At 41.6% G+C, this 26145-nt stretch overlaps 1 protein-coding gene across 2 annotated transcripts; it reads right to left on the bottom strand.

Annotated features, from left to right (window-relative positions):
- Positions 1-1514: 1514 nt before the first annotated feature.
- On the bottom strand, positions 1515-21490 carry Pdcd6 (programmed cell death 6). Of its 2 annotated transcripts, none has more exons than XM_006990027.4 (6): positions 18092-21490; positions 17386-17447; positions 12837-12881; positions 10760-10918; positions 6066-6175; positions 1515-2062 (listed from the first exon to the last, which is right to left on the bottom strand). In XM_006990027.4, exons 1-6 carry the CDS (start codon positions 18190-18192, stop codon positions 1964-1966), a joined length of 576 nt encoding a protein of 191 aa, XP_006990089.1. In that variant the 5' UTR covers positions 18193-21490; the 3' UTR covers positions 1515-1963. The 2 variants fall into 2 exon arrangements, with proteins under 2 accessions (XP_006990089.1, XP_006990090.1); XM_006990028.4 differs by having other exon boundaries at positions 10766-10918.
- Between the last annotated feature and the right edge of the window lie 4655 nt (positions 21491-26145).

Genomic DNA, 26145 nt, shown 5'->3' with positions numbered 1-26145 from the left:
AGGGTGGCTCACTTAGTTTCAGAGGTTCAGTCCATTACCATCATGACAGGGAGCATGGTGGTGTGCAGGCAGATTAGGTGCCGGAGCTGAGTGTTTTATCTTGAAGGCAACAGAAAATAAACTGAGACACTGGGTGGTATCCTGAGCATAGGAAACCTCAAAGCCTGTTCCCACAGTGACATACTTCCTTCAACAAGGCCATACCTACTCCAAAAAAAGAAAAAAAAAAAATCACATCTAGTAGTGCTACTCCCTTTGAGATTATGGGGGTCAATTACATTCAAACTACCCACATAAAGGAACTCAAGTATGCAGTGCAGGCACTAAGGTATGCCATGAAAATGCTCGTGTGCAATGCAGGTACTCAGATATGTGGTACTCATATTTGGTGTATGTATACATGAACAGGTGAGCACAGGGACAAGAAGCATTGGGGTCCTGCCACCTGAGACTGTAAGAGGATGGTTGCAGACAGGGCTGGGAGGGAGCAGAGATGACTGGTGGCTATAAATAGAAGATGAGTCCAAGTAGTAGCCTTCACACAGATGGTGGCATCATATACCACTGACTTCACTGTGTATTGGTTGACCTCACTGAATAGGGTCATTTGCTAGTGTGGGTCAATGTCTGGGAGATGACCAACATGGATGGATCCTTAGAGCACACCCAGAGACTCCCATAATGGGATCACAAGGTCAAAGCCCAAGAAGCAACACAACTTTGCCACCATAGAATATAGCCCCTTCAAACCCTCAGAGGCATCCTTGGCCAGGAGAGGACCTCAATGGATGTTTCTCATCCCTGACACCTATCCAATTGTCTTCATATCCCTACCTCTCCTAAAGCAAAATCTATTTCCTTTAAGCAGAGTTGACAAGCTGGAGACATGAAGGGGTTCCTAACCCCAGAGCTGGTGTAAGGTAATTTAACATGGTTCTTATCCCTGGTTAGTTAAACCTCATCTTCCTAGCCCATCTGTCCTGCTTGTCTGTTGAACATAATTTCATGTAGCAAAGTACATGTGAGACAGTGAATTTAGAGACATAGATGTTGGAACACAGTACAAGAATGGAGTCATGTGAGAATTCCGGGTGCTTGTGAGAAAATTCCAAGAAAACAAGTTTTGTGATCTGTTTCTTCAAAACAGAATCGTTCTTGGAGTGTGTGTTCATGCTCATCCCAGGTGTGGCAGATGGGAGTGAGTTTACTTCAGCTGCTGTTACTCATGTGCCTCTATGGAAAACATGTTTTTGCCACATGTGTCTTGTCCTTGTGATTGAACACCTTTCTCATGTGATTCTTCTTAACCCTCAGAGTGTAAATTGTCTTACGCTCTAAATAAAGTTGGCTACTGCATGAGACTTTAGTCTGCCTCAATTTAGACCCCACTCTCCCAGGTTCACACCACCAACTAGAGCAGCAACAATGGGTACATTTCTTCCACCTGTTTTATTAAAAAAAAAAAAAAAAAAAAAAAAAAAAAAAAAAAAAAAAAAAGACAAGAGTAGGCAACAGTCTGTATCATTACTTTATTATGTTACATATTCCAATGAATACATAAACTCTTTTTTAAAAAAGTAAGGCACATGAAAAGCCTTCTGTGCAAGTTCCATATTATTTTAAAATCCTATTGGCTAATAAAAGCATTTCAACTACAGAATTAGAGACATCTAGAAGAGAACATGATAGTTTGAGAGCAGAATCCCGAACCATTATTAGGTTTCACCTCATGGCACAATTAGTCAGCAAACCCAAGGTTTGTATTATAACAGTGTAGCTAGGGTGCCACTACAGAATCACTAACCAGCTTATTCACATATGTACAGCCAGGTCCCCAAGTAGTAATTATACAGCCTACAGGAAGAACAGCATCTAACTGCACTTGTGCCCTGTTTCATCACAGGTAAGGGATTTGGCATTTTCAGTCTTTTTGCACGCTGTGCTTGCTGTTCACAAGGCCCGGTTATACGATGCTGAAGACCATGGAGAGATATTGCTCATAAGACACCTGAATCCAGCCGTCCTGATCCGTGTCATAGCGCCTGAATATGTCTGTCAACCTCTGGGAGAAGCATAGACATTGAGAATTTACTGGACAGAACAGTATACTTAGATAGAAGACATTTTAAAAAGACATTTGGGGACCCAATCTCAGAAGCACATGCATTTCCCTCATCTCTTAGAAGGATACTGCAATGGCATTCACACAGGAAAGCACAGGGGTAGTTTTGAGCACCTCTAGTCAGTGCCTCTATGGACAACAAAGGGTATGGCAGGCCTAGCCAACTATATACCACATAGACCCTTCTTCACATTTCACAACCATCTCATGGACCTGGTCTGTGTAGCCTGAACAGAGACACTTTGAATCTTGACTATATGCCCAAAGGGCCCACGTGTTGAAGGGCCCAGTGGGGAAAGGGCCAACTACATGCAGTGGGTAAGCATTATGCAGGGCTCAGCCTCCTTAGCCCATCTCCCCTCCAGCAGACTTTGGACCCAGACAGGTAAGAAGTAGATGAGCAAGACCATTTTATTCCATTCATTTTGTTGTTATTTGTTTTATGTTTTTGAGACAGAGAACAACTATGTAACTCTGGCTGGCCTGGTCTGCCTTTGAACTCAGAAATCCATCTGTCTGCCTCTACCTCCAGAGCACCGGGTGCTGGGATTAAAGGCATGGTGCTATCATGCCCAGATTTCACTCACATTTTGTAAGACTAGGTTACATGCATGCCAATTTTGAATAGACTCATGAAGACCATAAGTATGTTCTCAGTATTTCTAATGAAAACAAAACAAAACAAAACCAAAGACACAAGGGAATATTATGTGTTAACAGAAAACAACAGCCCCAGCACATCAAGACTCAACAGTTCATGGTCTACTTCCTACTTTAGACATGAATGGTTTTTTTGTGAAAGAAAAAAAAAAAAAAGCAAGGAGGTATCACACACTTGAATCTCAGCACTGAGGCTGAGGGAAGACTGTTCAAGACCATCCTGGTCTACATAGCAAGAGTCTGTCTCAATGTTCCCTACTCTCCACAAAATACTATTATCACAAAACAAACTAGTCATGTGGCCACAAAACTATGTCTTGGTCAGTTCTGGACTATAAGACACTACAATCTGAATCTTAAATATCTGCTTAAAACAACAACAACAACAACAAAAAACACGTGTTAGGAACTCTGTCTAAACGGTATGTTAGGGAAGTGGTGCCTAGTGGGAAGAAATTAGGCCACTAGTGGTGTACCCATGAAAGGGTTATTGGGACTCCAATCACCTTCCTGTCTGCCTGTCACAAATCCCCAAAGCAACAAGCCAAATCTGGACTAAAGCTTCTAAAATTGTGAACCTAAATCTTATTTCTAATTGATTTATGTCATTTTTTTTAATGGTAAGATAAAGAAAGCTAACACAGTGGTTATGCCATACAATACAGTTCACATGTATAACAGGTTCTGCCATCCAGATTATGTGTAAGCACACTCATGTTTGCACAATAACCTCACCTAATAACACATCCTCCAGAACATGTCTCTGTCAGTAACAAATGACTGTAGCAAAGAGTAAGTTTGCCTAACCTGTGCAAGGCTCTAGTTTCAATCCCAGTACCATAAAACAAAACACAAAGAATAATGAATTACTGAGAGTGCTGATTCAAGTCTGTAATCTTAGAACTTGGGAAGTGGAGGTAGAAAGACCAGGAGTTCAAGGCCACCCTCAGCTACACAGGGAAAAATCAATGCCAGCCTGGGCTTTTTAGAAAAAAAAAGAAACACATTTCTGAGGAAACTTTTACCTATATCATACAATGTTCTCTTTCCTTTTAGATTCTCCACCTTTCTAGCATTTTCAGTCATTTTCCCAAAGGTAAAACTGATCCAAGAAACTGGCTGTCCACCCCACCCCACCCCTCAGGAAACAATACCAACAGAGTACAAGGTGTACAGAGTGGAGAGCTTCTTCTGGACTTGACTAGATTACCCAGGAGGCTGAAAAAATAAAAAACCCAAACCTTTGCATACCCAGAAATGTAAGGATCAGAACTTTACTTATAAATGTGAACTCTAACTTTATAATAATTCAGACACAGTCTATGAGATTTCACATAAAATCTCTTTTTAAAGTGCTCAGAGAACACTGGAAGCATCCCTAACCTCATGAGAGAGTAGTAGCAGAGGTAGTTTCTTTCAGAGACTTGAAGCTTGAATACTAATAGACCAGTTATCCAACAGGATGAAGAACAGGGGGTGACATGCCAAGATCTTTTTATTTGTTTGTTTAAGACAGGGTACTTACTGTTATGTAGCTAGGCTTTGCCTAGAACTCATGAATCTTGTAGCTCAGGCTCCTGGAAGCTAGGATTATAGGCTTACACCATACTAGACCCAGAATGACTTTTTTAAAGATTTATTTTTGTTTTATGTGTATGGGTGTTTTGCCAGATTGTATGTCTGTGCACCATGTGTACTCATTGCCCATGCAGGCCAGAAGAGAGTACTGGATCCTCTGGAACTGGAGTCATATATGGTTGTTAGCTACCATGTGGGTACTGGGAATCAAACCTGGATCACCTAGAAGAGCAGCCAGTGCTCTTTACTGCTAAGTCATCTCTCTAGGCCCTCAGATTCATTTTTTAAGAAATCAAGCAGCATTGTAATTAGCAATCCAATCAGAGGAGATACACTTTTATTGATTTTCTTTGAACTAGAACAACACTGAGAATATTTTCCAAAATTCTACATTGTATCTCAAGGCTTAATGCTGTCCACATCTCTCAGTGGTTCTGCAACCAATGTAAGTGACCTCAGCCTAGGTTCAATCTCTAAGGACTTACCTCTTAACAACAGGTTCCACTGAAGTATTAAAGGAGAAAACATTTGCTTTCTATGAACTGAATCTACTTTAGATAAAGGGGCCAGAGCATGGATGTGTCACATATAACCCACTTTGAGCTAACAGCTGTGAAGTATGATCATCATACTGTTACCTCTGTTGTTACTTTTTGTTTGAAAATTTCTATAGCAAAAATCTTAATATACATAAGGACTAATCAATGCACCATATTTCCAAAGCTTAAACCTAGAGAACCTAGACCTCTACCTAGAAGAAATAGCAGAGCCTGCTTCTTTGACAGGAACATGCACTAAGCAATGAATGGGTGTCTGCATACTCTAGAGTTTGCTTATCATGCCTAGATAGCATAGGTCATCAATGATTGGCTGCTTGGCACAATCAAGGGGTCACAGCAAGGATGGAATATAGGAGGCTAATGCTGGTATAACAATGAATGCTCTTTCCAGCACTTCTTTGTATTTTTTTAGTAAGTAGAAGGTACATATACTGTAGCGATAAAAAGTAAAGCATATGGTTCACAGCTATAATTTATTATTTTGAAAATAAGTTTAAAGCCAGCATAGGCTACATAGTGAATTTAAAGCCAGCCAGAGATATAGAGACCTTGTTCTAAAAAATAAATAGTATTACATAGTATTTCAATTATATAAGTCAATTATTATTGCCAAGGACTATGTACTATATATAAACATATTGCTAGACTTACATATGACTAGCATCAAGGTTCATTATACCAGCTTTACCATAAAAATATAATGTCTTATGCTATGATGTCATAACAGCTGTGACATTAATAGGAAACAGGCCAGGCGGTGGTGGTGCACACCTTTAATCCCAGCACTCGGGAGGCAGAGGCAGGTGGATCTCTGTGAGTTCAAGGCCAGCCTGGTCTACAGAGCGAGATCCAGGAAAGGCACAAAGCTACACAGAGAAACCCTGTCTCAAAAAACCAAAAAAAAAAAAAAAAAAAAAAAAAAATAGGAAATAGACATTTTCCAGGTCATTATAATCTTATGGTACAACTACTGAAACATCACTGTGAGGCAAATGATCCTAGTTCCAAGGGTTAAAAAAAAAAAAAGTATTCCTAGCTCCAAAATTTAAACAGAAGGAAGTACTCACTCTGGTGGCTCCTCCATTCCTGCCCCCTACTCCCACCTCTGCATGTCACAGCAAACCCATATGAAGCTGCTCGGTCACCTGCAAGACGATACAGCCCTGGATGAAGTCATCAAATGCGATCTGTCCTCGTCCTTGTCTGTCAAATTTTCGGATGAGGATGTCATGGAACTGATCAGAGAGCCGGTAGCCTTGGAGAGGGAAGATAAGAGTCAAGACAGGCTAGGAGAGGAATAAAGCATGAATTATACCTTATATTGGCTAAGCTTTCCTTCTTAAGACCCCAAGGCTTCAGATTAAACAGTGATTAGGTAGAAATTAGAGATTAAAAAAAAAGTACAAACTTACTGAAAGGCACTGTGGAAACTAAATAACTACTTAAATACAATATTCTGATATAAATATGTTGTCAGAACTGTGGAGTGGTCTTACATACCAATACCAACTTGCAAGTCTGAGTAGTAACAGAATGTGCTGCTTGCTGTCTTGCTTCCTATGAGCTCACTGGTTTATGTTAGCTAACTGTACTCACTCTGCCTGTGCCTAAGAAACATCCACAAGGCAGTTAGACTTGGTATTCCTGAACCCAGTAGACTCCTCACTATGTCAACTCATCTAGAAATGAATGTTTTCAGTGACTTGCTGTCCTAGGTCATTCATCATTAGAAGATGCTATGAAAACTAAAATATCCCTAACAGCTCTAGTTACATGTGTCTCAACATAAAGAAAGAAGGTAACTGATGGGGACCCTTACAAAAAATAGTTCATCTGGGATCAGGGTTCTGAAATACAGCTAATCAGTCTTATAAAGGTTAGAATCAATAATGTGTCACTATGCCTCGTGGAGTTTAGGATCAATAACAAATGACCTGGCATTATAATTCCATTTCCAAATTACTGAGTGTGTTTGAAAGGGTCTTTAGCAGGGGATGACAGCTGTGAAGATGTGTGGACACACCAGACATAACAGACATGACCAGAGGCCATGTTTAAGGAGGACACCCTTCATCTGTTTCCTTCCCTGTGTGACCATGGTGTCCTTTTTGAGGCAGGAGACAAAATCCAGGTGCTGAAATATTTTTACTGATTTTCAGTCTTGTTGGAAGCTTTGTAAGTATAAGTACACCTATTATCTGAATCTCACAGTTAATTACTGTATGAAACTTAATCATTATACTGATAAATGTTCAAACACAAAAACATGTTCAAAGCACCTTCCAGAGCAGTTGCGGGGAGTGGAGACAGGAACTTATATTCTAGAACCCTAAACAAATGTGTGACATTAAAACTGCTACAGGAGCCCCCTTTCTTACAGATCAAGCAGAAGATGGGACCTCCAATTTAAATCTGAAAGAGATAGCCCATAGGAAACAGCTGCCATGTCTCACTTCCTTACACCTAGCATGTGAGGTAATAATGGCTCTGGCTAAGCCCTGACCCTCTGAGAACAGAGCTTGGGCCCAGGTGTAGACAGAGCAAGACAGATACTGTTGTCCTCCTGCCAGGATAAGGAAAGGGCCAATGAAATGAGAACAAATATATAAGAGATCTATCTTGTCTGTGCATGGAAGCAACCCCATTTTTGCTATAATTAACTTGTAATTTCTCTGACAATTGGCATTCTTGTAGGGAAAGCAAAGACAAAAGACATACAAATAGCAAAGTAAACTACAAAGAAGTAAACCATAAAAGAATGCTCCCTAAAGGGCTAAAATTTGGCAGTAAACTGGTCTCAAAAGAGTTCCTTCAATACAAGGGCACACAAGAATAGCCCTGCCTTAAGCAGATGCAGAGATCCACAGTCAAGTACTAGGCTGAGCTCCAGGAGTCCAGCTGAAGAGAGAAAGGAGGGATTCTATGAGCAAGGGGCATCAAGATCATGATGGGGAGACCTACAGAGATAACCAAACCAAACTAGTGGGAACTCATCCCTGGTGCATGAGCTGGCTTTTTGGAGCCCACTAACTATGGTGGAACACCTTGCACAGCCTTGATGCAGGGGGAGGTACCTAGACCTGCCTCAACTAAATGTACCAGACTCTGCTGACTCACCATGGGAGGCCTTACCTTGTCAGAGGAGGGAATGGAAGGCGGTTGGGGGTGGGGGGAGGCTGGGGGGGAAGTGAAGGGAAGAAAGGGGGATCTGTGGTTGGTATGTAAAATGAATAAAAAAGTTAATAAAAAAGAAAAAAGAATAGCCCTGCCTTAGGACTGAAATGCTTTGTGCTCAGCCCTGAGGCCTGATTAGGACTGACCAGTGAGACACATATTAGACCAGCCTGCTGACTGCCAGGCTGCATACCAATTTGTTTCTATCTAATAGGATAAGGCCACCTAGAGGCCTGCACTCTTGCATAAGTAGCAAGATCAGATCATAATTCTCAACCAGGGACATGCCCTGGAGTCAGTCTTGACTATCTCAGGATAGACCAGGTGGAATGTCTTCACAAGAAGGCTGAAGGGTCTGAGTGAGGTAGTATGGAGACATATCTACTCTCTAAATCTGCCCCGTGTGTGAGAATCTCACTGAATGGAAATGGAAATATTCTGTGTCTACTTCCAATAGCCCACACCCTTGGTACTAGGCAAAGGTCCTTTTCTACCTAGAAACTAACAGAAGGTATGACGCCACCAGAAAAATAACTCCATTGACACCACTGTTCCAGGCCACTAATCTGTGGCCAGATTGGTCAGCACCAGGAAGTGAGCACCTGGACATGAAGTTCCATTACCAGAAGCAATACAACCCTGTGCTTCCTGAGGGTTGCAGTCACACACACACAGCCTGATTGAAATTAGTGATCTCTACTGATCTGCCTGGTACTAATCTGTGTTCCCCCAACCAGCAAATGGCATGAGAAGGGCTATATGTAGGTCTTGTCTAATCCTAACCTACACAGAGCATTTTTAAAACTCAGTAACCTTGTGAAATGAGTCAATGGTAAGCAACCATATTACCTGGCGGTCATGCCACAGGCTTCAGATTTGCCTAAGCCTCCACTATTAAAGGAATTAAGCAGATGCAACAAGATTGAACATGGCTGGAAATATAGGTAAGTGGAGATCCACTATACTTTCATAAGTTTTTATGATTAAAACAACAACAACAAAAACCAAACAAACAACAAATCCAAACTACACAAGCTGCCTGAAGCTACACAGAAAAGGGGATGCTCAAAGACGTGCAGGGTTTGGGGGTAAGGGGGATTATTCACTTCAACTGTGCTGCCCACCAGAACAGATGGCTTTACTGCAGGTAAAGTAACTAACAAGTAACCAAAGTCACACCTACAGGGCAGTGTACATGCCCATCCAGATCTCTGTACCTGGCCACAGAACTTAGTAGCAATGGTTTCAGTGAACAGAAGAATCATTAGCCTCACCAGGTGCCTCACTAGAACCACAGGTATCACTGGGCTAGCCTGAAACACCAGATTCTCTTATTCTCTACTAAGCTCCTGTTTACCCAGCAGCAACAACTATTTCAGGAGTTAGAACAGGAACTTTTGCTTCCAAAGCCAACTTCCTAACAGCTGCCACCAAAAATATTCCAAATTAGTATGCAAACAGAAAGACATTTCTTTTTCCTGAAGACTTAAGAGAAATATATCAGGACAAACAGGAAAAACCATGGCATGACTACCAGGAGAGTTCACAGGGGATTGCTGAGCTGAGAAATGTTTGGAAAAGTGAGAGATGCTGGCACTGCCCAAGATGGCCCACTGGGCCCTGACCAAACACCTTTCCTGTAGAAGATTCTGAAATGCCCTTGGTCTGATCAAGACACAGAGGGCACTTATGCTTCTAACTGGCCCCAGGACAAAATGAGAAGGGAGAGGATGAAAGAAAAGGGGTGGTCACTGTCATGCTGGAAGGAGAAATGGCAGAATTATAGAAGCTATATTAGTAGGAAATAATATACTTTAGGAAAGTAAAACTCAAGATAGTCACAATACACTAGATTATAGTTCATTTTTTAATAAAATTTTTCTAGAAGACATCTATTAACAATCTTTCAAAAGATAAAATACAGAAGAGTTTGGTAAGGGCAAAAGAACAGAAAGTACTATATGAAACTGTTCCAAATTTGAATCTTGATATAGTCATGACAAGTTATAGATGGGATGCAAACATTTCAGTGATTGTTTTGTAATTAAAAATTCCAGTTTTCTCTCAGACTCAAGGCTAGTTCTGGGAGCCTCTAATTACACTCTGGACAGGTACTATGAATATTTGTAAGAAACACAGCACACTTTGCATGCCTAAGCCCACACCAAGCACACACGTGCTAAATGCATTTGAGAATGGGCACACACACTTCATAATTTCCCACTGACGCAAAATTTGAATGGACTGATAAACTTTTATTATTTATAGAATTGTTTCTTAGTGTTATCACTGTGTCCATGTACTTCGACAAACCACTACGTATATGCTGCCAACTTCTCCACACCACTGTATTTCTGGTTTTCTACTTTAAATTGTTCCAAAAGCCACATTCTCAATTTTGCTCATATCATCTCATTTCACAAAAAGTACATGATTTGCATAGCCCTTATCTCATTTTGGATGAAACACTGTGTGAAAGACTCCATGTCACATATAAATCTTCATGACAAAAATAGAATCAAAATATGAACCTGTGCAATATAAACAGAAATTTCACATGGACTGGGTTAAAAAAAATCAATAAACTGAACAGAGTAAAACAAAGCTTGAGAGACTCCTATATTCCAAAATGAAATATGCTATACAATTAAGACAAGTGAATTACCAAAACCTGAGAGTGCTTGCTTGAGCTCGTTCTTGTCAATCATCCCAGAGTTGTCCCTGTCATAGGTGCGGAAGACATTCTGCCAGTCTGTGATGTATTTCCAAACACCTGTAAATTCACTGAAGTTCACACCAGCCTTGTTTTCTCGGTCAAACATAGCTGAGATGCAGAGGAATACCAGACAAGCATTAAGTTTGCATGTTCAACAGCAAAAGACCATCATAGTACAGAACTGACAGTTTCATATCACCTCTAAGGCCTTCAGGTGCTGGCACGGAGCTACCAGCTGGCTAAAGGTTAGTTTGTTGATTACAAGATTCCTAAAAGTCTAGTTATCCCTGCCTAGGGTGGAGGGAGTGTAGAAGACAGTAACCCAACACTAGCTCCTAAGTAATGGCAACCAGAACACACACTCACAGATGTATAAAAGGTAGACAATTAAAAAAACCACAATGTTAGCCAGGTGGTGGTGGCGCACACCTTTAATCCCAGCACTCGGGAGGCAGAGGCAGGCGAATCTCTGTGAGTTCGAGGTCAGCCTGGTCTCCAAAGTGAGTTCCAGGAAAGGCGCAAAGCTACACAGAGAAACCCTGTCTCGAAAAACCAAAAAAAAAAAAACAAAAAACAAAAAACAAACAAACAAACAAAAAAAAACAACCCACAATGTTTTATACTTCAGAAAGTTCTGAAAACAGAAACACTAAAAGTACTCTACTCCAGCCTGGTGGTGGTGGCGTACACCTTTAATCCTAGTACTCCGGAGGCAGAGGCAGGCGGATCTCCTGTATGTTCAAGGCCAGCCTGGTCTAGAGAGTGAGTTCCAGGACAGGCTCCAAAGCTACACAGAGAAACTCCGAAAGTGCCTCCTGCCCCCAAAAAGTACTCTCACTTTATAAGAAGGAAAATGGTATGCAAAGGTTAAGTCCCCGATTATTCTAGCTCCTGGGCTTGAGCCAGAGTTAACCCTTTTACTTACTGACCAGGTACACACCTCCAGAGGGAGGCTCAGAGGAGTTCTCCTAGGGCAAGAAATGCCTTGTTTTAATTAGAAGATGCCCTAATCTATTATCCTAGGAACTTTGAATTTTATTTTTTTAAAAAATCAGTTTAAGCCGGGCGGTGGTGGCGCACGCCTTTAATCCCAGCACTTGGGAGGCAGAGCCAGGCGGATCTCTGTGAGTTCGAGGCCAGCCTGGGCTACCAAGTGAGCTCCAGGAAAGGCGCAAAGCTACGCAGAGAAACCCTGTCTCGAAAAACCAAAAAAAAAAAAAAAAAAAAAAAAAAATCAGTTTAATTCTCAATGTGAGCTCTCAGTTTCCTGTTCACGCTGCCAAGCCTGCTGCCTGCTGCCTACTGCCAGGCTGTCCACTATTATGAACTTTAACCTCCTGAAACTGTAAGCCCAAATAAACTCTTTCTTCTATAAGTTGCCTTAGTCGTGGTGTTTTATCATAGCAATGGAAAAGTAACTAAGACACAGGAAGAACTCATAACTGATAATCCTGGTAAGAAAGAAATGATGAAAATCCTTGCAGGACCCAACTCCAGCTCAGGCCTTGGTACATGCATTTTAAATTCAACCAAACACTAGCTTGCAAAACAAAGAAAAGTAACTAAAACATGAAGGAAATCAGTTACATGTATGAAATTCAACAAGAAGAATTATTAGATGTAGACTACCTTCTTTCCTATAGACTTCAAAGTCATAAGTAACACAAGGTAAAGTAGATATAAGTTAATATATGTAATTCTTAAATAAATGCATTTCTTAAAGTTTAGAAGACAATTACTTAAAATACTTAAATAAAAGTCACAAAAATGAATTTTTTAAAAGATACTACCAAAATAACAAAATAAGGCTTAGAGAAAACTGTAATATGAAAATTTTATGCATCTATAACCTCTGAATTAGAAATGGAAAGGACAGACTAAGATGTAACTTTAAACTAACCAATAAGTGAAAGCATCTAGAAATACGGAAGCAGGGAGAATGAAACATAAGAGCCCACTCAATGTGACTGGGGTTATAGCAGCACCCACAGAAACAACCACCTAGCCTGTCTGCATAGATACTTACAAATGATTGACCTAACAGTCACTGGATTAAACGGAGTCCAAGTACCTGAAAACAAATGACATAATAGCAATTAGACAAAAGAAGATAAACTTATAAGATGCTCTAAGTGACTCGTCTATGACAGTCTATGAGTCAGTAGCCTGCTCTGGAACAGAGGTTGCAAGCAGGGACCTGCTCCCTGGGACACCAGAAGATCTGGTTACCAGAGGCTCGGTGCTGTTTCTCCACAGAACTTCAGTTGTGCAAATTTCTGGGGAGAGTAGATATGTCAGACTGTGCCTAGGGTCCCAAAGACCACATTCAGGCTTGACAACTCTCTAGTATAAGACTCACTATAACAGCTCCTTTTACAGAAGGGACAAAGAGTAAAGTAGCAAGGGATAATTGGGTGGAAAACCAGGAATGGGTTCCTAGAATCAGTGAGACATACTCTACTATAGCACAGGCTATCAGCAGGGCAACTGTCTTGAACCTGAGAGTCTATCATTTTTCAGTAGTCAGCCACTAAGCTCCAGTTGTCCAGAGGAAAATAATGCTCTCTGCCACAAATCACATCTTTGTCGTAAACTGCCTAGGCAAAGAAGTCAAGACATGATAGTGCAGGCCTGGGATGCCAGTACTTAGGAGGCAGAAGCAGGAGGATGGAGAGTTGAGACCAGCCTGGGCTACAGTGAGATCCTGTATCAAATAAACAAAACAAAAGAACTTTCAGTGCCCAGGGAAATCCAGCCAATTGAGTTATTCTCCCCACCCAACTGTCAAAGACATAAATAGATCTCAAACTCCCTCTGCACCAACACAGGGCAACAAAGACTGTTGCTGTGGATATTGCTCTGTATAAATAAAACACTGATTGGCCAGTAGCCAGACAGGAAGTATAAGCGGGACTAACAGAGAGGAGAATTGAGGGAACAGGAAGGCAGAGGAGGAGACTGCCTACAGCCACCGCCAGGACAAGGAAGATGTAAGGTACCAGTAAGCCACGAGCCATGTGGCAAAGTATAGATTAATAGAAATGGGTTAAATATAAAAGTAAGAGCTAGACAATGATAGGCCTGAGCTAGTGGCCAAGCAGTTTAAATAATATAAGAGTTGGTGTGTTTATTTTCTAAGTGGGCTCTGGGACTGGAGGGGCTTGGCAGGAGCTGGAAAGAAACTCTCCAGCTGCAGACTGTCACTCATGTAACAAGGCCAATGGTGAGGAAAAGGCATAAGTGACTGAATTTTACAGGGAATCATCTTGTTTATATGTGAGTGTGATTTGCCTCAGCTTTTTTTTTTTTTTATCCTAGAACTCTACTGATAAAAACGTCTCCAAAAGAAATTTAAAAAAAAGACTATTTTCAAAGTACAACTGAAAACATGCATCTCAAATCACTAATAATATGTTTGTTAAGTCAAATCTACTTCAAAAGCACTAAAAAGAGGTGAGTGTGGTGACAAGTGCCTATAACCCCAGCACTTGGGAGGTAGAGGCAGGAAAATTATGAGTTCAAAATCATCCTCAACTAAACAGTAAGTTTTAATTAAAGTCAGCCTGGGCTACACTTCACAAAAGACTAATCAACAAATACACGCCAAAAAGGAGCTTGAGAAAAATTAATTTTTAATATATAACCCAAGAAGTCCCAAAGAAGTTTGTGATACATTATTTCATAAAGGTAAGAGAAATCCTGTGATAGCTGATCTTCATTGTCCACTTGGATTTAAAAATCAATCACCTAGGAGATTAATAAGATATATTTCCATGTTTATCAGGGCATGTCCAGATGCAATTAACTTAAGGGAAAGACCTACCCTGAATGTAGGTGGCACTATTCCATGGGATGGGGTCCACACAGAATAAAAGGGAAAGAAGAGACAGCTGGAGGAACAGAGGAACACCAGTATTCCTCTTTTTAGGCTCCCTAGCTGCCATGAAGTAAATGGTTCTGTCCCACCAAACCCCCCCCTCCTTTCTGGATGGATTGAACCAAAACTGTGAACCAAAACAAATTTTTCTTTTCATGAGCTGCTTCTAGCAGGTACTGCAGTTGCAGGGATGAGAAAACAAATCCCATTCTATGTCTTTCTGTCCACTGACCATACTTCTATGTAAATAAATCTCACAGAAGCCCAGTGTACCCACAAACACTCCTAGCATGGTGTCAAGTACACAGCAACCAAGAGGTCTAAACTGAAGGGAGAAACCAAGCTATTTTTAACTTCATATTTCCTTCCACAACACAATAATTAAATTTCCTAAAAGAGAGAAAGAAGTTTAACAGTTGCCTGAAGGACACTAAGCCCTAATTCAAGTCAGAATCATTTTGAAATCAGTGCCCAAGCTAAACAGGGAAAATCCTTGGCTCATGCTGGGAGCATAAGAACTGGCCCCATGAGTGCACAGACCTTGTACAGACCTACAAGCTTAATAATCTGTGTGTCCCAAGAGGCTTCAGTGACTATTTGTTTTTGTTTGTACATTAACTGAATACATGTTCCTCTTCACATTAGCTACTAAAAATTTTGAAGCCAAATTTATGGCTTATTGTTAACCTTTCATCTTTACTGTCTATTTTCCACCTCTCAGCAATCATAATTAAATTTTACTTTATTTTCTGTATTCCGACTATTTGGAAAGAGAGCAGATTATCAATGAGCATAAACTCCAGTTCTTTCACAGCTTCACAGAGCAGGTGATACCGGTGTTTTTGAGGTGCTGTCACTTCCTTTTACTCTGAAGCCTTTGTGCTTTTCTACCTGGTTTGTACCAGACGTAGGTCACTAAACACATGCGCCAAACCACTAGGGACCTATTTTTCTGCCTATATCCTGCCATGGACTCTAGTTCCCTACTTCTCTTCACTGGAAGATATACTTCATACCACATGGGTGTGGCTGCTCCTGTAGACTTCGATTTTTCCCTGATAACTTGTCAAAGTCTACTTTCCCAATACGGTAATACAACACAGTGGTTAATTTATACAGCATCATTATACCATCAGGCAACAGAAAACCACCATGATTTAAAGTGGTCCCTCAACAACACATCCTGTGGTCCCCACAGGTTAAGTAATAAAAATTGTGTCAGTTTAAAGGTCACTCTGAAAATATAAGTGAAACAAGAATGCCTAGCATAAGTGGATGGCAGAGGGCTTTAATTTTGATGCCAAGGCTATGAGGCACTATCTAGCATCTCACTTGCCTTCTCCCTTTTATCCAACCAATTACAGAAAAATAATCCCCATTATAACAAAAATGAGCCTTTTAAAATTTTCATCACATCTTGAAACTAATACCTTCCTAAGCTTATACAGCTCACCTGGGGAGAAACAAGCTCTAAATATAATAATAAGAAAAGACAGCCACACCTTAAGAATTACAAATGATATTTAATAAGAAAAATGTCTCTAGGATCATGGATGTACTCTGTTGGTAGGGTATTTGCCCACTGTGCATATAGTTCTAGGTTCTATGCTCAGTACAGAATAAACCAGCACTCAGTATTTAGGAGTTAGATGCAGGAGGATTGGAAGTTCAAGGTCATCCTTGCCTACTTAGAAGTTCCAGGCCAGCCTAGAACATGAGACTGTCAAAAAAGAAAGAAAGAGAGAAAGGGAAGGAAGGAAGGAAGGAAGGAAGGAAGGAAGGAAGGAAGGAAGGAAGGAAGGAAGGAAGGAAGGAAGGAAGGAAGAAATGTTGGGGCTGGAGAGACAGTTCAGAGGTTTAGAACACTTGTTGCCAGCCATTGCAGAGGACCCACGTTTGGTTCCCAGCAACTACATGGTGGCTTACAACCATCTGCAACTCCAGTTCCAGAGGGTCAGGTGCCCTCTTCTAGCCTCCATGGGCAGCAGGCATACACCTGGTTCACATACATATAAGCAGGTAAAACATTCATACAAATAAATAAATCTTAAAATTAAATAATTATTTTAATTGTCTCTAATGGTACCACTAAAGATTAATAACACTGACACCAGAAAAAACATGACTCCATGGAGAGCTAGCTCCATACAAAGGCCACAATCCTCTCAATTCTGCTGGGATACAAAGTGTTCCTCACATTTACATAAATACCTCCCCATGATCCTGCTGACATCACTTGCCATATATCTATTTCCCAAACTGGCCCCAGAGTTTTAGCAGTTCTTACAGCAAACATATTTCCACAAAAATACTTAAGAACCATCTTGAAACTGTTCAACAACTAAAAAATTACATCTAAATGTCACCTGACAATTTTTCAGTGTCCCTGATGATCCTCTTCAGAGGAGTTGCTAAGATTGATTTACCCAAGTAGGTAAAAGGCCTTCTAGATAACTAAGGGACCTCTGACGCAGAGCTAGTCAAGGCCTACACTGTGGCTCCCGTTTCTCAGAAAGCATTTTCTGAGGCTCACATACATTTGGAGCTCAGTGAGGCAACAATAATGATAATCAAGAAAATATGGACACAGTAGCTTAGAAACACCTTTACCTTATACTGGTAACTGCAGGACCTCCTTATTTGGAAATAATTCCAAGAAAGAAACTGCTTATTGTGAATAGATCAGGCTTCAACTCACCATTGGATAATGCTTGCTGAAGCTCATTGTCTGAAATCACTCCACTCCTGTCTTTATCAACCCTACAAAATAAAAAAGACCGGGTAAGTTGGTGATGAAAAGTAAAGGAAAAATAAAACAAGGCTAAAACATCATTTCTATCAACCTACACTAGGTCTGGAATGTTACTCCGGCCAGACCTTTCTCTTAGCTCAGCTGGAATGTCACATGCCCCCAGGTGTGCCAGAGATTAAGGAACAATTTCTCTTAGTTCTTCAAGTCCGTCTAAATTTACACCTGCACCAGTTTATATTATTCGTACTAGATAAAGATTCTCTAGGGCAAATAAGTCATTCCTTGGCCACGAGTCAGTGGGGTGACAATCTGGCGATTCAGAAGGACGATCAGGGACAGAAAACACTGCAGTAGTAGCCGGCTCTTTTTACTGATGCTGTTTTCCTGACTCAAGATCTGTCCCGTTCCTAAAGCAAGCACCCCAGACCCTGTAGGGCAGCTGGTCCGCGCCCCTCAGCCCTGAGCAAAAGGAACTGCCAACATGACCCCAAGCCTTGTGCTACTGTAGACGACAGGAAGCCGGGGATGGAGCTGGGTAGGAACGACTGCAAGGGAGGTCCGAGAGAAAGAAGGCCAGAGAGAACCGGAGAGTAGGCCCTGGAAACCAAGGATCCTCCCAAGAGCCGGAGGAACGGGGCAGCGCCGGCCTCACCGCTGGAAGACGTTCCACAGGAAGCTCTGGTCTGGCAGCGCAGCTCCGGCAGCAGGGCCAGGGCCTGCGCTCGGGCCTGGGCGGTAGGAGTAGGCCGCCATGGGCTGATGCACAGCGGTAATGCGGCCCGCTCCAAACGCTGCGCTTCCGCCTCCGTCCCGGGCAAGACCAGGAGCCCACAACTTCCTGGGAACAACGGAAGCGCGTGTCTTTGAGTCACTTAGCAGGCGTGGTCAGTTGCCACGCAACGTCTGGAGGGCCGTGAGGCTAGTCTGGGCCCCGCCTCCTCTTGCTAGTAGCACCCGGTGCCTTTCATCCCGACCCTGCCCCGCCCTCCTGCCCAGCCCAGGTGCGTGTCTTGTCCTGGACCTGAGGTGGATAAGTTCAAAAGAGAACAGACCACTCCGGGCCAACCCAAGCTTACAAAACGCCTCGACCTGGGATGGGAAGTGGTGAAAGCTTCACTTGAGTTGATGACCTCCCGTTATGTCTGCATAGATAAGAATGGTGTAAAAGTGATGTGCACCAACCGCGGGAAATTCTCGTCGAAAACTCAAAGTGACATTTTATGGACCCTGGAGTTTGTCCATCAGTCCGTACTCCACCCTCCCGCCTTCCCACTTGCTTATATCGGCTGAACCTCAGCCTCCCTGGGATTGCACAAATAAGTTCGTTTGTGAATGGCCCCAGTAAGGTTTGGTCCTAAAGTGATAATGTCCTTGGTCTGTGACCTCTACTTGGACTCCTGTACTTAATTAACACTTTTGGTGCTTACTCCTATAATTATAAACTTGCCTTCCTTCATTCTGGATACTAATTCTATGATGCTTTTATAACTGGAATGCTCCTGAATTTGAGTAATGCACAGTGTTGGAGCAACTACCAACCTGTTGTGTTCACATTCACATGCATCAGGCCATCCTTCCACCAAGATCTGTGTGCTGTGTACAGTTTAAGATACTACAGTTATTCCAGTTCTGCCACAGGATTAGTCCAGCTTTCCTATTCCTCATTCAGTGAAGACCGATTTATCATCGTAACTGCTATGCTACCTTTGTGGGTTTTTAGTTTAATTGCTAAGGCTGAACAGTCCAAGGACCAAGAGAATGGCCTCGTACACCTGAAACTTTCTTCCATGTGGACAATCATCCATTATTTAGCATAGCTATAGATCTGATCAACTCCCAACTGTATCATTTTCTGTCCCATTTTTCTTGTTCTTGTCCATGAGATTTTTCAAATTATTCAAAGAAACTATCTCATAGCTTTGGCATTTACCTAGAAATCTACAAAGTTCTTTAAGGTGGATTTTCTCCCATGATTTAGTGAATTCATTTTTAAAATCTCTCATAAACTGTACATCTCACTTGTTGAATAATCTTTCAGACTTTTCCAGTTCTTTTATTTAGATTCTGAAATCCATTTTTTATCCTGTCCTATCTCTGGCTCCTTTTCTCTTTTTCAGAAATAATATTAACAACCATAATTTTGCTACCTGATCTGGAAATTTTCTAGTACAGACAAACTTCAGCTGGAAGCAGTTACTTCTGCAGACCTGAGGCCCATACCTACAGAACCTGGGACTCTACTACCTGTTTACTGACAAGTCTCCAGCTTTGAATCCTATAAAGGTTCAGTCCCAAGGAGACTACCTTCTCCAACAGCTTACAGACAGCTGTCTTCCAGGCACCATCATCTATCTCCTTACCCTATCTCAGGTTCAGTTTCCTCCTAACCAGGTCTGTTCTAAGCTTTCCAGGAGTTGAGAAATAAATGAGATAACATCGTCCTCCCTACTGTAATGTTAATCATATCATGTGTCTGCATATTGGGCCAGTCTTTCCTTTAGCCTAATTTCTCTGAGCTACTTTGAAAGTTCTTGTTTTTCTTTAGAACTTTTCTAAACATTGGCCTTTTCTGGGAGCTGGGGTGCTTGATGCATTCTACAATGTTCACTCTTGAAATGGGTGAGTCATTGTCCTATCCTTTGCATAAAGATATTTTTGGGTATGCACTGATGCATGCATGTTTTTATACATATCTAACTTAGCAGTTTACCTCTAAGCCACAATGGTTCCTGTGCTTACTTTCCCAGGTTGATTGCAGCACTGGGCATTTGCACAGGAAAGATAAGTCCTTTTACTGTAACTTTTCCTTAAATGGCCTTTGGGACAGAACCAAACGTGCTCAGCATACCCCTTTCTTTCTTGGATTAATGATGAAACATTGTCCCTTGGCTCCAACATTAGTCTTTGAATTTAGTTTGAAAAAGAACAACCTATCTTTTTTTATGTAACTCAGGCTTCTTAGTGAGTATTGTTGAGTCTATTAAATGTGTGCTAGTTGGTGTGAGGACAGGATGGACTTGTTCTGATATGCTTGCTCTGATGTGATAGCCACTTAACACATGAAGCTACAGAGCACTGAGATGGACCAGTGTAACTGAAGTAGTTTTAAATTTCAAGTTAATCAATTAAAATGTAGCCAGCTACATGTGGCTATGATGAAGCATTGATTCTTTTTGTTTCCTTCAAGGTGCCATCACATCTGGTACCCAACTTCCTTTACTTACATGGTTTGTTGCTTTCTACAAAATGTTTCATTTTGAAATTCTGAGACACGTATTTTGAAAGATTCTGGTTCATTGTTCATTAGTGAAGTATAGACATTTATATTTGTGACTATGAGAAAACATCACCCTATTATGCTGCAGGTGTCTCTTATGTTTTTAGTTCAAGTGCTAATCTTGAATTTCACTCTAGCACTCTCATAGAGCTTTGCATATTCATTAAACCTTCTGAATGGGGCCAAGTTACTCAGCAGTCACAACTTTCCACCTGCTATCCTGCCTTTTGGTTGGACCCTGTCATTCTAGTTTTCAAATTCCCTGGTCATTCTAGAAATGCAAATTCTTGGGTGCAACCAGAACCTTTGGAATTACAGGTCCTGGTTGGAATACTGCAGGCCAATCTTCCGTTTCTCATTTTCCTTTTTGTTTGTTTTTCAAAGCAACAAACAAGCATACATTCATATTGCATGAAATATAATGCTGTGCATTGAGAGCCGCTAGTAGCAAAAGTCCATGAGAGCATACAGCAGCGACTAGAGTTCAGAAGGTCAACCTATCAGAACTAAGGGTTCTGTTAGAGGAAACCATCACACAAGACGTTATGGAATTACTGCCTTTTGAATAAACTGTTTCTTGTTGTTGTAAACTTCTAGTGCAATAACAGCTATGATTCTCCCCATTTACCATGCATTTCCATGTTATGTGTACATGTAATCTCATGATTGCATCTCAGTCTTAGGGGCAAAACTCACCTTATACATTTAGGGTAATTGGATAACTGTCCCCAGCTGTGTTTATTTTTCATTAACACATATCTGGCCAGGGCCATTCTCCAGAAAAAAAAAAAAAAAAGGATTTCAGCGAAGATACCTTTTACCAAGCACAAAACTGCACATAAACATTAGCTCATCTCACCTACAGATAAGAGAAAATAACCACTAGCAATTAAATCCTCAACTCCTTACCTTTACCCCGGAATATTTATACAAGACCTAGCTTAAGAGATTTACTGCTCACATTCCTGGGATGATGTTTTAGCCACTTGCTAATTACTAAGTTAAGGTAGTTACTTCCCACTGACACAAGGAGATTGTCATCAAGGCCAGGAAGGCATAGGTGCCAAGCTTCTTTTTTGTTCAAATTAAGTTTTAATTCCTCCTCAACCAGGTGCTATTCCTAGATTCCCTAATTGATCTTAGCCTTTAATGACCCTACTAGAGAACTCCTCTTTAGTCACTCCCCTTTTGGGTTGTAATTGGAAGCTGACAATTATTGATTTATGTGTGGATCTTTATCACCTCCCTCGGCCACCCTGAAAACTTCAAGCCTTGCATTGCTTTGCCAAAGAATTACTTTTTGGTTATGTATACTGGCTCTCTGAGAGCCAGTGTATGTATGTATATACATATATATATATAGGCTCTCTGAGAGGACGTGTGTATATATACTGGTTCTCTGAGAGCACGTGTGTGTATATATACTGGCTCTCTGAGAGCACGTGTGTGTGTATATATACTGGCTCTCTGAGAGCACGTGTGTGTATATCTACTGGCTCTCTGAGAGCACATGTGTATATGATGGCTCTCTGAGAGCACGTGTGTGTATATACTGGCTCTATGAGAGCACGTGTGTATATATACTGGCTCTCTGAGAGCACATGTGTGTATATACTGGCTCTCTGAGAGCACGTGTATGTATATACTGGATATCTGAGAGCATGTGTGTGTATATATACTGGCTCTCTGAGAGCACATGTGTGTATATACTGGCTCTTTGAGAGCACGTGTGTGTATATATACTGGATATCTGAGAGCACGTGTGTGTGTTTATATACTGGCTCTCTGAGAGCACGTGTGTGTGTGTATATATATATACTGGCTCTCTGAGAGCATGTGTGTAGATGTAACCAACCATCTTATTAAATAAGAAACACAGAACCAATGTAAAAGAGAAAGCCAAGAGGTCAGAGCTCAGAGCTAAAACCTTACCCTTCCTCCTGTGGTGGTCCTGCCTCTCTGAAAGAGACCTACTTCCTGTGTGTTTGTCTTTAGATAGTCTTTCTGTTCTGCCTGCTCATTGGTTGTAAACCCAAACACGTGACTGCCTTATCACTGCCTGTAAGTACAGCCCTCCATGTCTTAAAGTTTGTATGTCTCCAATGCTGGCTGTATCCCTGAACACACAGAGACTTACCTAGCTCTGCCTATCAAGTGCTGGGATTAAAGGCGTGCACCACCACTGCCACGCTCTTGCTATGGCTCTAATAGCTCTGACCCCCAGGCAATTTTATTTATTAACATACAATTAAAATCACATTTCAGTACAAATAAAATACCACCATACACGTGTGTATATATATATATTGGCTCTCTGAGAGCACGTGTGTGTATATATACTGGATCTCTGAGAGCACATGTGTGTGTATATATATATATTGGCTCTCTGAGAGCACGTGTGTGTATATATACTGGATCTCTGAGAGCACATGTGTGTGTGTATATACTGGTTCTCTGAGAGCACGTGTGTGTATATACTGGATCTCTGAGAGCACGTGTGTATATATACTGACTCTCTGAGAGCACACGTGTGTGTGTATATACTGGTTCTCTGAGAGCACATGTGTGTGTGTATATACTGGTTCTCTGAGAGCATGTGTGTGCATATACTGGATCTCTGAGAGCACGTGTGTATATATACTGACTCTCTGAGAGCACGTGTGTGTGTATATACTGGCTCTCTGAGAGCACGTGTGTGTGTGTGTGTGTGTGTGTGTGTATACTGGCTCTCTGAGAGCACATATGTGTATATATACTGGATATCTGAGAGCATGTGTGTATATACTGGCTCTCTGAGAGCATGTGTGTGTGTATATACTGGATATCTGAGAGCACATGTGTGTGTATATACTGGCTGTCTGAGAGCACATGTGTATATACTGGATCTCTGAGAGCACATGTGTATATACTGGATCCCTGAGAGCACGTGTGTGTATATATACTGGATATCTGAGAGCACGTGTGTATATATACTGGCTCTCTGAGAGCACGTGTGTGTATATATACTGGATATCTGAGAGCACGTGTGTATATATACTGGTTCTCTGAGAGCACGTGTGTGTATATACTGGCTCTCTGAGAGCACGTATGTGTATATATACTGGCTCTCTGAGAGCACGTGTGTGTATATACTGGCTCTCTGAGAGCACGTGTGTGTATATACTGGCTCTCTGAGAGCACGTGTGTGTATATACTGGCTCTCTGAGAGCACGTGTGTGTATATACTGGCTCTCTGAGAGCACGTGTGTGTATATATACTGGCTCTCTGAGAGCACGTGTGTGTATATACTGGCTCTCTGAGAGCACGTGTGTGTATATACTGGCTCTCTGAGAGCACGTGTGTGTATATACTGGCTCTCTGAGAGCACGTGTGTGTATATATACTGGATCTCTGAGAGCACGTGTGTGTATATACTGGCTCTCTGAGAAGCACGTGTGTGTATATACTGGCTCTCTGAGAGCACGTGTGTGTATATATACTGGCTCTCTGAGAGCACGTGTGTGTATATACTGGCTCTATGAGAGCACGTGTGTGTATATACTGCTTCTCTGAGAGTACATGTGTGTGTATATACTGGCTCTCTGAGAGCACGTGTGTGTATATACTGGTACTCTGAGAGCACATGTGTATATACTGGCTCTCTGAGAGCACGTGTGTGTATATACTGGCTCTCTGAGAGCATGTGTATGTATATACTGGTTCTCTGAGAGCACGGGGATTGAGAACTAAAATGAGGACAGAGATGGAAAGAACTAGATAGAGATGAGAGAACAGCAGGGGGTACTGAGAGCAGGAGGGACTGAGAGGAGCCTAAGTATGAGAACAGAAAAGAAACTGTGTAGATAGGATTTACTTAGAAGAATAAAGTGAATGGACTAATGAATTCAGTGTGCTTAGATATTTGAATATCCTTCAGATTAGAATGCCCAGCTGGTTGTTAGACTCTTCCACAGACCCTGGCAGTAAACAATATTGGCTGGACCTATTATTGTTTACGTTAGTCATGTGCTCATGCGTGTGTGTGTGTGTGTGTGTGTGTGTGTGTGTGTGTATTTCTTCCTATATAGCACAGGCTGGGTTCAAACATTTTTTGCATATTCATTATTTTTAATTATGTGTGTGTGTCTGTGTAAGTGTGCACCTGAGAGCAGGTGCCCAAGGAAAACAGAGAATCAGACACCCCTGGTAAAGGTAGTTAGGAGCTACCCAATGTGGGTGTTGGAGACTGAACTCAGGGTCTTTGTAAGAACAGTATGAGCTCTTAACCTCTGAGCCATCTCTCCAGTCCCCATGTCTCAAACATGACGCTCATACATCAACCTCCAGTGTACTAGGAAGACAGGCACACACCACACCTGTGATCAAGATCCTCTTCATTCCTTCTCAGCTATACAGTACTTCCACCTTAGATGAAAGCACCTATGCCCCGGCAATGAACTATTGGGTTTTTTTTTTTTTAATTTTATTTATTTTATTTTACAATACCATTCAGTTCTACATATCAGCCACGGGTTCCCCTATTGTCCCCCTCCCACCCCCTATTCCCACCTCCTCCAGGGCAAATCCTCCCCCAAGGACTGCAATCAATCTGGTAGACTCAGTCCAGGCAGGTCCAGTCCCTTCCTCCCAGCCTGAGCCAAGTGTCCCTGCATAAGCTCCAGGTTTCAAACAGCCAACTCATGCAATGAGCCCAGGGCTTGGTCACACTGCCTAGTTGCCTCCCAAACAGATCAAGCCAATCAACTGTCACACCTATTCAGAGGGCCTGATCCAGCTGGGGGCCCCTCAGCCTTTGGTTCATAGTTTATGTTTCCATTCATTTGGCTATTTTTTTTTTTCAATAATTGAGTAAAACTGAAATTTATTATAAGCCACAGTCGTCCTAGGGACCTCCATGCTATATATATAGCCTCCATGGTTCTATGGGTTGTGGTCTGATTTGTTCTTTATTTTATATCTAGAATCCACTTATGAGTGAATACATACCATGAATGTCTTTCTGGGTTTGGGTTACCTCACTCAGGATGATTTTTTCTAGTTCCATCCATTTGTGTGGTGGTAATCTAATTGTATTGAAATATTATTTTGATTTGTACTGAAATATTAATTTGATTGTATGTTAATAAATAAAGTTGTCTGGGGGTCAGAGCTATTAGAGCCATAGCAAGAGTGTGGCGGTGGTGGCACACGCCTTTAATCCCATAGATATCTGTGTGTTCAGGGTCAGAGCTATTAGAGCCATAGCAAGAGTGTGGCGGTGGTGGCACACGCCTTTAATCCCATAAGATCTCTGTGTGTTCAGGGATACAGCCAGCATTGGAGACATATGCCTTTAAGACCTAGGGGGCTGTACATTCAGACAGTGACGAGGCAGTCATGTGTTTGGGTTTACAACCAATGAGAAGGCAGAACAACATACTTTAAAAAT

Source organism: Peromyscus maniculatus, chromosome 15 (assembly GCF_049852395.1).
Source record: "Peromyscus maniculatus bairdii isolate BWxNUB_F1_BW_parent chromosome 15, HU_Pman_BW_mat_3.1, whole genome shotgun sequence".
NCBI lineage: Eukaryota > Metazoa > Chordata > Mammalia > Rodentia > Cricetidae > Peromyscus > Peromyscus maniculatus.
The sequence above is the reverse complement of the archived record's forward strand: the minus strand, read 5'-3'. Positions and strand labels throughout refer to the sequence as shown.

Excerpts from the sequence above, each read along its gene's own strand:
- Pdcd6 (XM_006990027.4), bottom strand. The coding sequence starts at position 18,192 with ATGGCGGCCTACTCCTACCGCCCAGGCCCGAGCGCAGGCCCTGGCCCT. Across the intron at positions 17,448-18,091 it reads CTGTGGAACGTCTTCCAGCG|GGTTGATAAAGACAGGAGTG; the intron begins GTGAGGCCGGCG and ends TTTATTTTGTAG. Across the intron at positions 6,176-10,759 it reads GCAAGCACTCTCAGGTTTTG|GCTACCGGCTCTCTGATCAG; the intron begins GTAATTCACTTG and ends TCCCTCTCCAAG.